The sequence below is a fragment of the Chiloscyllium plagiosum genome, unplaced genomic scaffold, assembly GCF_037043375.1.
Source record: "Chiloscyllium plagiosum isolate Xiang-an unplaced genomic scaffold, Cpla_swu_hap1 HiC_scaffold_18, whole genome shotgun sequence".
Classification (NCBI taxonomy): domain Eukaryota; kingdom Metazoa; phylum Chordata; class Chondrichthyes; order Orectolobiformes; family Hemiscylliidae; genus Chiloscyllium; species Chiloscyllium plagiosum.
In genome coordinates this window covers 9,921,064-9,935,522 of record NW_028270156.1, presented here as the reverse complement: position 1 = coordinate 9,935,522, position 14,459 = coordinate 9,921,064, and the positions used below count along the sequence as shown (strand labels likewise).

Genomic DNA, 14,459 nt, shown 5'->3' with positions numbered 1-14,459 from the left:
TTGCATCTGTCTGCACAAAGGAAGATACAAGAATTATCCCTCTGTTTTTTTTTAAGATTCATAAGATTTGTGACCTTTAAGCGGCAACTGGATAGGTACATGGATAGGTGCTTAAGCTAGGACAAATGTTCGGCATAACATCATGGGCCGAAGGGCCTGTTCTGTGCTGTATTGTTCTATGTTCTATGTTCTATAACTCAAGTAACACTGTGGATAAAGTCATAGATTCATACAGCAGGGAAACAGACCCTTCGGTCCAACTAGTCCATGCTGACCATGTTCCCAAACTTAAATAGTCCCACTTGCCTACATTTGGCCTATATCCCTCCAAACCTTTCCTATTCATGTCCTTATTCAAGTGTCTTTTAAATGTTGTAACTGTACCTACATCCACTACTTCCTCTGGCAGTTCACTCTACACACGAATTATTCTCTGTATAAGGTTGCCCCATGTCCTTTTTAAAATCTTTTCCTCTCTCCTTAAAAATGTCCCCTAGTTTTTTACTCCCCCATCCAAGGGAAAATACCCTTGCCATTGACCTTATCTATACCCCTTATAATTTCATAAATCCTTCAACTTGCTATACTCCAATTCACACCCTCCATTCCCGTCAACATCCTGGTAAGTCTTTTCTGAACCCTCTCCAATTTAATAATATCTTTCCTATTGCAGGGTGACCAGAACTGCACACAATACTCCAGATGAGACCTCACCCTGTGGTCCTGGACAACCTCCAGATGACATTCCAATGCCTATACTCAAAGGTCTAAGCAATGAAGGCAAGCATGCTAAATTCCTTCTTAACCACCCTGTCAGCCTGTGATGCAAATTTCAAAGTATTATGTACCTGAATCCCTGCTCTACAACACTACCGAGGGCCCTACCATTAATTGCATAAGTCCTGACTTTGTGTGTTTTACCAAAATGCAATACCTTGGATTTCTCCAAATTAAACTCCATCTGCCACTCCTCAGCCTATTGACTCAACTGATCAAGATTTCTTTGTAATCTTAGATAACCTTCTTCACTGTCCATGATACCACCATTTTTAGTGTCATCTGCAAACTTACCAACCATGTTATGAAATAAATTAGTATTCATTAAAAAGAGAATAGCATTATCTAAATTAACAGGACTGAAAGTTGACAAATCACCTGGAACGGACATTCTCCATCTGGCTACAAAGGTACATAGAACATAGAACATAGAAAAATACAGCGCAGTACAGGCCCTTTGGCCCTCGATGTTGCGCCGATCCAAGCCCACCTAACCTACACTAGCCCACTATCCTCCATATGCCTATCCAATGCCCGTTTAAATGCCCATAAAGAGGGAGAGTCCACCACTGCTACTGGCAGGGCATTCCATGAACTCACAACTCGCTAAGTAAAAGGTAGTGGATGGATTGGCGATAAACTCTTAAAAATTATTATTATTTGCAATGCTGCATGTAGATGGGGAGGGTACAAATATTACACACTGCTTAAGAAAGAAGGGTGAGAGAAAAATGTTACTGCAGACCTGCTAACCTGACATCAGTAGTATGAAAAATGCCACAATCTATGATAAAGGATGTGATCATTGTATATTTAGAAAATAACCATCTGATTGGACAGTCACCAGGGATTAATGAAAGGAAAATCAAATATGATAAACCTGATTAAGTTTTCTTAGAACGTTACCAGCAGAGACAATGAGGGGTAACCAGTAGATATAGCCTATTTGGATTTTGAAAAGGATTTTGATAAGGTCCCAAAGAGAAGTTTAGTTACCAAAATTATGCCTGAAACGTCGACCCTCTTGCTCCTCGGATGCTGCCTGACCTGCTGTGTTTTTTCCAGTGCCACACTTTTCAACTCTGACTCTCCAATATTTGCAGTCCTCACTTTCTACCCGTTATGTTTGTCAAGAGACTTTGAGGTTACAAGTTTCAATGCCTCCAATTACAACTACAATATTGTTAGAAATAGATCTAAGTCCAGAACATTTTTGTGAATCAATGTGTTTAATAGTTGTACCAATTAGAACAAGTTAAGTTTTAAAATACTCCAGATAAATAGGTTCCTACAAGAATCAGAAAGATTTAGAGGCATATGGGAAAGCAGCAGGCAGATGGGACTAGTTTGGTTTGGGATTCTGTTTGGCATGGACTGGTTGGACCGAAGGGTCTGTTTCCGTGCTGTCTGATTCTCTGACTCTATAAGTTGCTTTACAAATTAGGAATATCCACAGTTATCTTTTAAACCTTTTAAACCTTCAATGGGCGGCACGGTGGCACAGTGGTTAGCACTGCTGCCTCACAGCGCCAGGGACCCGGGTTGAATTCCCACCTCAGACTGTGTGGAGTTTGCACATTCTCCCTGTGTCTGCGTGGGTTTCCTCCGGGTGCTCCGGTTTCCTCCCACAGTCCACAGATGTGCAGATCAGGTGAATTGGCTATGCTAAATTGCCCGTAGTGTTAGGTGTAGGGGTATGGGTGGGTTGCGCTTCGGCGGGTCGGTGTGGACTTGTTGGGCCGAAGGGCCTGTTTCCACACTGTAGGGAATCTAATCTAATATGTGCTCGGTGGTTAGTACTGTTGCCTCACAGTACCAGGGACCCAGGTTCAATTCCCGCCTCGGGCAACTGTCTGTATGGAGTTTGCACATTCTCCCCGTGTCCATGTGGGTTTCCTCCGGTTGCTCCAGTTTCCTCCCACAGTCCAAAGATGTGCAGGTTAGGTGAACTGACCATGCTAAATTGCTCTTAGTGTTAGGTCATTAGTCAGGGGTAAATGTAGGGAACTAGGTCTGGGTGGGTTACTCTTCGGAGGGTCGGTGTGGACTTGGGCCAAAGGGCTTGTTTCCATACTATAAGGAATCTAATCTAATCTAATCTATGTGGATTGCTTGCTTTCTTAAGCAGCACAATGGCATGATATACAAAGTCCAAAAATTCCCCATAACTTTGTCCTGGGTATATACCCACTTCCATCATCCATGCAGCAATATTGTTCAGCTGGAATACTGAATACATCAAAACATATCAGCTACGACATGGAACTGATTAAGTGTTCTTGTTTCTTTATCTGCTACATTGTCTCACATACTGTATCTGCCTGACCTGCCTGAAATAATTCGCTGAATGCAATTTCACAAGTCCCAAGTTATACTGAGTTTTGAATGTTTACGAGTGCAGGCCAGACTTTGCTCGAGATGAATCATATTGGCTTCAATTATTTTATGAAAACTGTAATTCCTAGCCTCTTTGTATCATCCTAGCTAGCTGATCCCAGAATGGGCCTAGGTTTTGTTGCCATGGTAATGATTTTACACCACTTACTCTTGACAATTGTCTTTCACAGGGAATATGACTGGTGCAAAAATTAAATGCTAGGAACATGCTATGCAACGTGTTACCATAATACACAGCTCTGACCTTAACACTGCTATGAAATTCACTGAATTAAGGCTAGGGCTCTTGAAGGTTTTCAGATACAATCACAAAGGGGGCAATTCATATCATTTTTCAACATGTTACTATTTGTCAAAGCTTTTCAGTATCATGATTGGTAACAAAGATTTAAACCCTATATATAGAATACAGAACTTAAATACAAATCTCTCCCTTTTCAGAATGATTAGATTAGATTAGATTCCCTACAGTGTGGAAACAGGCCCTTCAGCCCAACAAGTCCACACCGACCCTCTGAAGAGTAACCCACCCAGAATCATTCCCCTGCATTTACCCTGACTAATGTACTTAACCCTTTGCGCAATTTAGCATGGCCAATTCACGTGACCTACACATCGTTTGGAATGTGGGAGGAAACCGGGAGCAATTCTTTGAATTGTCAAGCAATATCAAGTTACAATATTCATTAACTATCCATTTTATTCACAATTTTTTTTTAAGTATAATATGTATTTCAGGAATTTCCGTACTGAGATCTAACTGCCTCATCCAAATGTAACCTCTGTGTGCAATCATGTTGCTTAATGAACTAACTTCAGTAACAAGAAACAATCCTCTGTTGGTGACACTGACACATTAGAAAATAAGTAACAAAAATGCAGTTCTTTTAATGACAAAAGGGAAATTAATTAAATTTGTGACAGGGGTCATTTAGCTCAGTTGCTGGACAGTCAGTTTGTGATAGAGAGATACCAACCGCATGAGCTGAATTCCTGCACTGATTAAGGTTACCATGAAGGACTGTCCTTCACAACCTCTTTCCTTGCCTGCGGCATGGTGACCCTCAGGTTAAACCACTACCAGTACCCCTCCAATGAGACAGTAGCTCTATAGACTGGTAGGACAATGGTGACTTTAATATTAAAAGTAGAAACAGTATTCTTGAAAAATTGAGATCCCATAAAATGAATCTTCAAAGTGAAAATTGGCCAAATATTCTAAAGAGGAATTTAGGAAGAATAGAGAACTAATCAAGATACTGATCAGATTTATTTTTGAATGCCTGCAAAGCTGATAAGTGACAGGTTGTAATTTAATAGTTAATTTCTGGCATATTCTAATCATACAGATTAATGATGTGCTTCTGACAATACATATTTTTTCAGTTTTACACATTGTTCTGGAAATAGATGTGAGAATCCGGGCAGCTTCTCAAGGCGAAGGTTGACAGGGTGGAATTGAATAACTTGTATTCTGAACGATTTAAAATTAATTTAATTTAATTTAATTTAAAATTAATCAAATAAATAGAATCATTTATGTTTTTCAATCAACATAATTGGCCATTCCTTTGGTCACAAAGTTTAGTTTTGCTCCCCCCTTCTATGATTTATCATTCTCACAGTTAATGACTAATGTATCAGCACTCCAGAATTAGCTTTTATGTTGAAGATTATATCAGACGCTGCGATTCCTTAGGATAAATTGAAAGTTAATTAGGGTGCTCCCTGGACTTAAAATGTTCACTTTGTTTTCTTTCCACAGATGCTGCCAGATCTGCTGAATTTCTCCAGCAATTTCTGTTTTGCTTCAGATTTCCAGAATCTACAGTTCTTTGTGTCATTTAAATTAATCAGGATGACTGTGTTTCAATCATTATACATATGTCTGTAATGTTTATGTATATATGGGCCCATATGTACAAAATATCTAAGCACTGGGAACAAAATTATATTAAATTATATTAAATGTAGCAACCTTTAGTTTTACTTGACTAGAGAAATAGTTAGTTATTAATGCAATCAGGATTGATATCTGCTCAAATAATAATATGTGAAATCAGCTTGCAGCTGTTCTTGAGTAATCAGTCATTCCAGCTGATTGGATGAGCTCTCACATGTTTTAGTTGGGTCTTTGTGTTGACATCACTGTAACAAAGAAGGAAGTTAATTTATACAAAGGTTTACTCTTGGAATCATGCTGACTTTTCTCTGTTTGTGATCATTGATATAAACATGGAGATGAGTGAAAGAGAATAGCATTGCCAAATAGATAAATAGCAGAGGAATAAATATGGCAAAAAATATCCATTTGGATATTATGGTAAATGACTCTTGTATATTAGTATGCAGGTAAAGCAGATAGTTAAAAGGCCAATGGAATGCTCTCCTTTATTGTGAGGATTTAACATAAAATTGAGGAAGTTTTGCTTTAGTTATGTGGGACATGGGTGAGGCCACTTCTAGAATACACTGTGCAGACTTCCTTTCCTCATTTAAGGAAGGATATAAATGCATTGGTAGCAATTCAGAGAAGCTTTAATAGATTCATTCATTGAAGAGTGGGTTCTGAGGTTAGGTCTGACAGACTGGACTTGTTTCATTTGAGAGTAAGGGCTGACTTGATTGAAGTTATAAGATCTGAATAGTCGTGACAAGATGGAGATGGGAAGGATATTTCCTCAAGTGGAAATTCCAGAAGTATTGGGCACTATTTTTAAAATTAGGGATTGCCCTAATTTGATGAGAATTTATTTCTCTCTCTGGGTTACATGACTTTGGAACTGTCTGTCCCAGAGGGCAGTACAGGCGGGATGATTGAATATTTTTAAGACAGAGGTGGATAGATTTTTGTTAGGCAGGGGAATTGAGGGTTAACAGGGATATGCAGAATCCAAAACACAAAGACATCAGTCATGATCGTATTGAATAGGGGAGCAGACCTGAGGGACTGAACAGACCATTTCTGTTCATTTTGTATGCTCACCTTTTCTTCAGACTTGCAATTTTTCCGATTCTTTGATGGGATGTTAGCAATACCTATCCCTAATTGCCAATGAACTAAGTTGCTTGCTAGGTCATTTCAGATGTTAGTTAAGAGTCAACCACATTTCTGTGGGTGTGGCATCACATCCAAGTCAGACTGGGTAAGATCAGCAAATTTCTCAATGGATATAAGTGGATCAGATGAATTTTAATGGCAGTCGATGATATTTTCATGATGGTCACTATTACTGAGAGTATCTTTAAATTGCAGATTTCATTAGTTGAATTTAAATGCCACCAGCTGCGAGGGTTGGATTTGGACATTGTTCTCAGAAAGATAGCTGGGCTTCTAGATTGCCACTGTGTCACCATACCATGAAATCTTCAATGGAACATACCAACCTGAGGCCTTTGGTTTCCAACAGTGACAAGACACCACCACCCCGCCCCCCCCCCCCCCCCCAACACCCCCAAATGAGGCTTCTGACCCCAAACCTCATGTTGCTATTTCATATCACGAGCTGGAAGCAGCAGATCATGGTAGACAAGTAGTGGCCATTTATAGATGCATGCAAGCTATTGGTGGCAGATATTTGGAAACGTCATTGAATATGATGTAGATAAATCACATTGAACATCAACTAGGCAAGCTCCCTAGAATTCAAAACATTTGGAAAACTGAAAACACTGATTTCTATGAATAATGAACTGTAAATTTAACAGCTAGAAGACAGAGCTATTTCTTTCTCCACAATGTGTAAGTTCTATTAAACTAGGAGTCTGTCTTTATATTTTTTTTAAAAATGAACCGTCAATCTGTTTTCTAATTTACTTGTTAAAAATACAGTCAAATGTTTCTCCTAACACAGATATAGAACTCTCCTGAACAAAATACAGCTTTTAAAAAAAAATAAGTTTCTAAACTAACTAGTCTTATCTGTTCCACCAATTGTCTTTCCCATTCAACAGGAAGCTTCTGCGATTTCATCATTCCTTTTTTGGTGTGATCACCATCTAGTGTTTGAAACCTGCTATTACAGGTTTTTATTTATCTTTTTAACAAATGTCTAGCTGACTAAAACCCAGTAAAGGATCAGCAACAGTAAAAACTCAACAGAAACAGAAAAGGAAAAAAATAAAGTCAAAAGTAAAAAAAAAAAATTGGAAAGAACGTATTCAGTTAAGATTTGGGTAACCACTGATATCTTTACTGAATTCCAGCTATTCAAGAAACATGGTAAGGTCCTATAGAGTGTCGCTGAACAAAGAGACCTTGGAATGCAGGTTCATAGCTCCTTGAAATTGGAGTCGCAGGTAGATAGGATAGTGAAGAAGGCATTTGGTATGCTTTCCTTTATTGGTCAGAGTATTGAGTACAGGAGTTGGCAGGTCATGTTGCGGCTATATAGGACATTGGTTAGGCCACTGTTGGAATATTGCGTGCAATTTTGGTCTCCTTCCTATCGGAAAGATGTTGTGAAACTTGAAAGAGTTCAGAAAAGATTTACAAGGATGTTGCCAGAGTTGGAGGATTTGAGCCATCAAAGAGGCTGAACAAGCTGGGGCTGTTTTCCCTGGAGCGTCGGAGGCTGAGGGGTGACCTTATAGAGGTTTACAAAATTATGAGAGGCATGGATAAGATAAATAGACAAAGTCTTTTCCCTGGGGACAAGGTGTCTAGAACTAGAGGGCATAGGTTTAGGGTGAGAGGGGAAAGATATAAAAGGGACCTAAGGGGCAACTTTTTCATGCAGAGGGTGGTACGTGTATGGAATGAGCTGCCAGAGGAAGTGGTGGAGGCTAGTACAATTGCAACATTTAAGAGGCATTTGGATGGGTATATAAATAGGAAGGGTTTGGAGGGATATGGGCTGGGAGCTGGCAGGTGGGACTAGATTGGGTTGGGATATCTGGTCGGCATGGACAAGTTGGACCGAAGGGTCTGTTTCCATGCTGTACATCTCTATGACTCTATGACTCTATATGCAACTATATTTTGCAGATCAAGCCCTAGAAGAGATCTCTGAAAATCTTGCTTAGCATCATCAAAAAGGATGTTCACTAAGTAAATACATCCAATCTTTTACTGAAAGATCAGCAAAGTCCAAAAGAGGTCTGGAAGGTCTAAAGTTCACTCAATGTAAGAATTAATTTCAGCACAGAATCACAGAAGTGTACGGTGTAGAGGATCCAATGTGGCCATCATTTCTGCACTGTCTCTGAGCATTTTGACTTAGTGACAATTTCCTGCCTTTTCTTCTATTACTGTACTGTAATACTGAACAATACTGAGAGGTCCACCACAAACTTTCCTCCAGCCTAAAAAATACCCATTAACTATTACTGTCTGTTTCCTATCCCTCAGCCAATTCTGTATCCTTGATGCTACTGTGATTTTATTCTGTGATGTGTAACTTTCCTCTCAAGTCTGTTTTGTGGCACTGTATCCAAGGCTTTTTTTAAAATTAGATTGACAGATTCCATACAGACAGCACCCAAAGGGTCAATTGACCAGTTTGATGGAAAATTTTGCAGTAAAGACCATGACTTTGATTTCTTGGAAGAAGAACTCAGGATCTTTGCTTTAGTAATCGCTTTGACACCAACTGAAGCCTTCAGAAAGGATCTTCAGGGTAAAGAAAAGGGCCATACCATTGATGTATTTCTTGAAGATGGATATAAGCATGAGGCCATAACAATTACACACTGTTTGTACAGTCAACGCTACTGTTACAGTCAGCTGAGTGCATGAAATCAGCAATATCTATGTCAGATGCTGTTTATCCCACCTGCCCAAGTGTCGTTCAGTGTTTCTTCACACCTGTAAACAATATGGCATCAAAAAACATTAGGCATGCAGTTGCAGGTTCCAAAGGCTAAGCCAAACCCAACAATAAAGTACAAGTGAGCATGTAGGAAATGTGCACAAATGAAGACACAACAATGAAATGCATAGATAAGCAAGCGAAAGGTAACTTTTTAAGTTAAACTGTTTTAGATGACCAAAGTTTAGACATCATTAACAGCACACCATGTTGACCACGTAAGAACATAAAACTTAGGGGCAGGAATAGGCAATTCAACCCCACAAGCATGCTTCAAAGGTCAGAAGCTTTTACACCCACTAACATCATATGTCTTGAAAAGACAGGTCAATATACATTAAAAGCAAAAATCAGCATAGAAGCTAGTGCTAACATATTGTCACTACACATCCTGAAAAACGTACCTCAGTAAGTGGCATGTCTGGTACCATCTCTCAGCAAATCACAGATCACAAAGTCTGTGCATTAAGTACAGAAACGTGGTCCATGCTTTATATCAGTTTGGGTCTGAAAAGTGAGTAGTTTGGGGATTATACATATTTCTTTTAAAAATTTATCATTTGTGATGAATCTGGAATAGTGTGACTTGATTTCCAGTATGCGACTCCAGTGAGTCATGATAAGAGTAAGATTCTTTTCTTAAGTTGAATATGAAGCATGGATGGCTACTAGCCTGTTCATTTCACAGAACGATCCTAGGATTTAGAATGCCATTTTGACAGTAGTGTTTCTGATGGTTACCACTAGGGCTATCAGTTCTCCAAGACCTATTCCAGCAGAACATGGGTAACTTTATTGAAAACGTATCTTATTTTGTTTGCAAAGCTGATGATATTGTGGTCAGGGACAAAACAAAGGTAGAGTGTGATCATAACCTTCACTTTCACCTTCACAGTCAGATTAGCATGACTGGTTAGACATCATGCAAACTCCAAAGTTAAACTCCAAAGCATTATATTGAAGTTTGAATTGTTAATCTTGTAGAAACTGTCTTTACTTGTTTATATTATGTCCAAATTGAAAACCTATGGGTCTGTACAACCATGCATTTGTTGTTAGGATTTTTTTTTATCTTTGGAGACGGGTGTTAAGTCTCACAGTTAATATGCAATGTAATTGTAAGAGATATTTTCATGATGTCATTACTATACCATAGCACATGACCTGAGCACAAACAAGGTCTCAGACATTACTTTCTCAGAAACATGACATGCTACTGCTTGTAACTGAACAGCTTAATATTAGTTCCAACACAAAAGCGCCTGTGACTGTAATACGTGCGCATATTAGGAGCTGCAGTAAATGTTGATCAAATCTTTCATTATCACATCTAAGCTTGTATTCTACAGGAGCTAAATTAAACATCGCCACAGCAGGTACAAATACCTTTCTGCAGGCAGAGCCTAGACCATAGTAGCAGATCAAAACTCTCTACCTCGCAGCAGCATGAAAGTACTTCATGACAGATCCTGCAATGGTTCATGGACGTGGCCCAACACCATCACCTCATGGGAAACTGAGAGTGGAAATAAGTTGTAGCCTGATGAATAATCCTGAGAATTAATGTTAGAAAACAGGGTCCAAAACTGGAAAACCAGATGATTCTCCCTATTTCTATTTGTCTTAAATTTCTTTGAATGCCTCACTTGAGCCAGCAATCTGTGGCTTCTGTGTATCAAGCAGTCAACAATGTATAAGCTACTACTATTGATACAATTAAACAAACTTAGGGAGAATCAAAATGAGACTGAAGCAATTTGGGAAATTCATAAATGACAATTAGACTTTTATTCTGATCCATCCAAATGTTGGCAGCTATCTTAAGAATGACAATGAAACATTATTTGTCTGAACTGGAGTTAGTAACAAGAATAACAGTTTTAGCAAAGTTATGCTATATCAATGAGTGTTACATGCATTAACTTTTGATAGTTTTACCATTCCTTTGAGCACACCGTTGGTCTTTGCACTGCTGACTCATCATGAGTCATGTCTGTTATACCAGATGCAAAATGAATATGGAAACCAAGATTAAGATGTGTTGCTATCTTACAAAAGATGTTGAAAATACTTCAATCCCTTCTGTTATAAATTATGTACAGGGTGTTCAAGTTTGATATTGATACAAAAAAGATTGGCTGAACTGTGCTGTTCCCACAGGAAAACCATCTTTTTCTGTACATGGTCGAATCGTAGTTGTTAGCAGATTATTAAATCACCAGGCTCATCTTACTAATAAAATATATGACAAATTCAGCTGTTTCTGAAGGGTCAATATTTGTAAAACTAATTGAAACAATTAAGCTACACTATATAATTCGAATTTATCAGAATAATTATGCAACCTGTCACGTTGTAAAATATGTTCAAAGCTGCAGAATATTTCAGCTGATGATGTACAAATTAGTTTTAACTAAGTTTGGATCAGTTGTGACTGGTGTTACTGAACTTCATATCCATGTCAGATTTAATACTAAAATATATTTCAAAATGTATGCTGTCATGATATTCATAGTTGGTTGCTACAGAAATATTTTGAGTAAGAACTTTAGCTAATACTATATTGCAACTCTTGGTCTCTTCATTTTCAAAAAGTGGACAAAATAAATTGAAGAATTAATTGGTCTGTGGTTATTTAAAACAAAACATGTTAATAACTTGCCATTATTTGTTAATGATATTGCATCTCCCGTTTGAAACCAATAAAAGGTTTAACCTAAAACTAAATCTTTGAATAGTAGAAAATATTACAAGTCAAAAACCAGTTAATCACAGAATTGTAGAGGGAGGCCATTTGGCCCAGGGTACCTGTACCAGATCTTCAAATTAATATCATTACAGAGTACAAATCTGCTGCTTTTTCACTATACTGTGCACATTATTTCTATCTGATTTTGACCCAAATAATAATTATTTTCAATACCTATCTCATCAGCTTCTAAGTAAGCAACCAAGTCTCTTCCAGTCTTTTCTCAGTCTTGGGATTGTTTATTCTAGTATTATTTGCTTCCCAGTAGTTAGAAAGGGAGTTAATGGACTTGTTAATGGAAAAAGAAGGGAATGTTTTTACTTTCAAGAAGTTCAGCTTGGTGGGTTTTGGAAAAGGAGTATAAATCAGAGATAGCTGATAAAATGGTTTCAATCCACTTGATGAAGAAATCCATGGATTCATTGTTCTTGTTAGAGGAGAGGGTGGAGGAGATGGCGATGTTTACAGTAGATGGTTGGTAGGATAATGTCTATTTCAGACATCCACAGTGAGATTAATCACTCTTGTTGTGCATTTATTCATCAGTTGGAAGGCAAAACTCCTTTGAATCATGACAAAATTTTAAAACCTCAACTTAAGAAGACTTACATCATTTACTATTTTATAAATCTAGTGACTTTTATAGTCACTATATGTATTGATTAATGACTTTACATATACAGTACCTTCTTTGAGTTAAATTAAAAAAGTGTGGTATTGTGGGCAACATTTAACATTGCATGATGGGAAAAAAATTGGTCGATTCTCGAGTTATAATTTAGCAAGTTAAAAGACAAAAAGTCAGAAACAACTTTCAGGACCAGGCTGAATATAAACAAATTCCATAAGTTTGATAAACCTTCAGTAATCTTTTTCATGGCTCCTCGCATATTTCGAACTGCAGATCTCAGCCCAAACAAAAGGTCCATATAATAGAAACAGAGTTATGGAATGACGCAAATAATTAATGTGTTTTTCAGATTAAGGTTTAGTGTTATAGATGACACATTTCACGATAATCTGTAATTGTTTAGCATATTTTAATGTATATAATGTGTTCCTTTTCTTTTTAAAGGCGTGAAACTCGGAAGGGAAACAGAGAACAAACTGGATCTCTCCTCTTTCCAAACTGCTGCAGTATTTACAATAAAGGCTGATTATTGTCAGTTTAATTGATTTTTGATTATTGTTAATTTTTTTTTGCTCTCACAGATCCCTGCTAATTAAATTCTGCTACACCATTTGGCACTGCGAGCGAAAACCAAATAACCTGAGTGAATTCTATCAGGGACTGCAGAAGCGATCTGGCCACAGTCAAGAGATAAGAGACAGAGGGCGCCACAAGGTGAGCTTTTTTAACCTTAGATTAGATTACATTACAGTGTGGAAACAGGCCCTTCGGCCCAACAAGTCCACACCCACTCGCCGAAGCACAACCCACCCATACCCCTACATTTACTCCTTACCTAACAACCTTGGTTCACAACAGAACTGATTTGAGTATGGCAATAATTATTTTACATATAATCCTTGATCTCACACAAATAAGATTTGAATCCTTTAAGGCTGCCTTGAAACAAAATCAATAGACAAGAGATAAAGTGTTAGTATCAACCATACTTTATCAACTAGCCCTACGCATTGGTCTATTTTAGTACATAAATCCTCATGAAACCACAGAATAATTAGTTCATAAAACAAAGTTCATGTTACTATAATATGTTTTCCTGCATGAACAGAGATTATGCAAATTGTCAAATTAGTGTAGGAAATTTTCAGCTCTGAATGCTAGCCATTTATAAAAGAACAATTAACTCTGGCTATCATCCTTTGTAAACTGTGTAGCTTGTAATCCTATATAGCTTTCCTTCATACTGTCTGCCTTTACCTTATTAATATGCACAGGTTAAAAATAACATACAAAAATAAATCATTCAAATATTTTACCCGAATGAATAGGATCTTTTCTCCAACACGATATCGTCCTTGCGAGAGACGTTCCACCGAAAACTTATTTGGACATTTGCAAGGTGGATCTTCTGAAATTTGTTTCACCTAAAATGACACATGGAAAATATCAAAATTCACACCTTAAAGAACAGAAACACTTAATGTGGTAATAATTTCATCGAATTTAAGCTAGGTAGAGGGGGAGAGAGGAAACATAAGCATTTAAATCAAAAAAGTACAGCAACATTGTAGGGCAGCTATTTAGAGAATGCTACCCAGAGTGGGACAGGAAGTCCAGAATGTATAAGCAAATAAAAACAACGGTAAAGAATGTTTTTGATGAATTAGCAGAGAATGAATGAAAGGGAATCAGAAGACATAGTACTTTTGAATTTCCAAAATGTATTTGATAAGGTATAGCACATGAATCTATCAAATGAGATAAGAGCCCATGGTGATAGTCTGTTAGCATGTACATAGGATTGGGTAACTAACAAAAGACAGAGTGTTGGGACAAAGGGGACAGCATTTTCAGGATGGCAACCTGTAACTCAGAATGCCATAGGGATCAGTGCTGGCGCCACAATTATTTATAATATATTAATGACTTGGATGAGGGATGTGAATGTACTATAGACAAGTTTGCACATAACACAAAAGTACCTATGTGCAGGACATTTTCCTGACACAGGATGCAGACAGGCCAACAAGGGGGCAGGCCACACTGGATTTGGTACTGGGCAATGAACCAGGCCAGGTGTTAGATTTGGAGGTAG

General features: G+C 37.9%; 1 protein-coding gene across 9 annotated transcripts in view; it reads right to left on the bottom strand.

Moving 5' to 3' along the window:
• gas2a (growth arrest-specific 2a) overlaps positions 1–14,459 on the bottom strand; it is a 245,497-nt gene that overhangs the window by 35,202 nt on the left and 195,836 nt on the right. For all 9 annotated transcript variants that reach the window (XM_043705415.2, XM_087996286.1, XM_087996287.1 and 6 more), the window contains one exon: positions 13,681–13,788. In XM_043705415.2, coding sequence (XP_043561350.1) covers positions 13,681–13,788 — 108 coding nt within the window. The remainder of the gene's footprint in view (positions 1–13,680; positions 13,789–14,459) is intronic.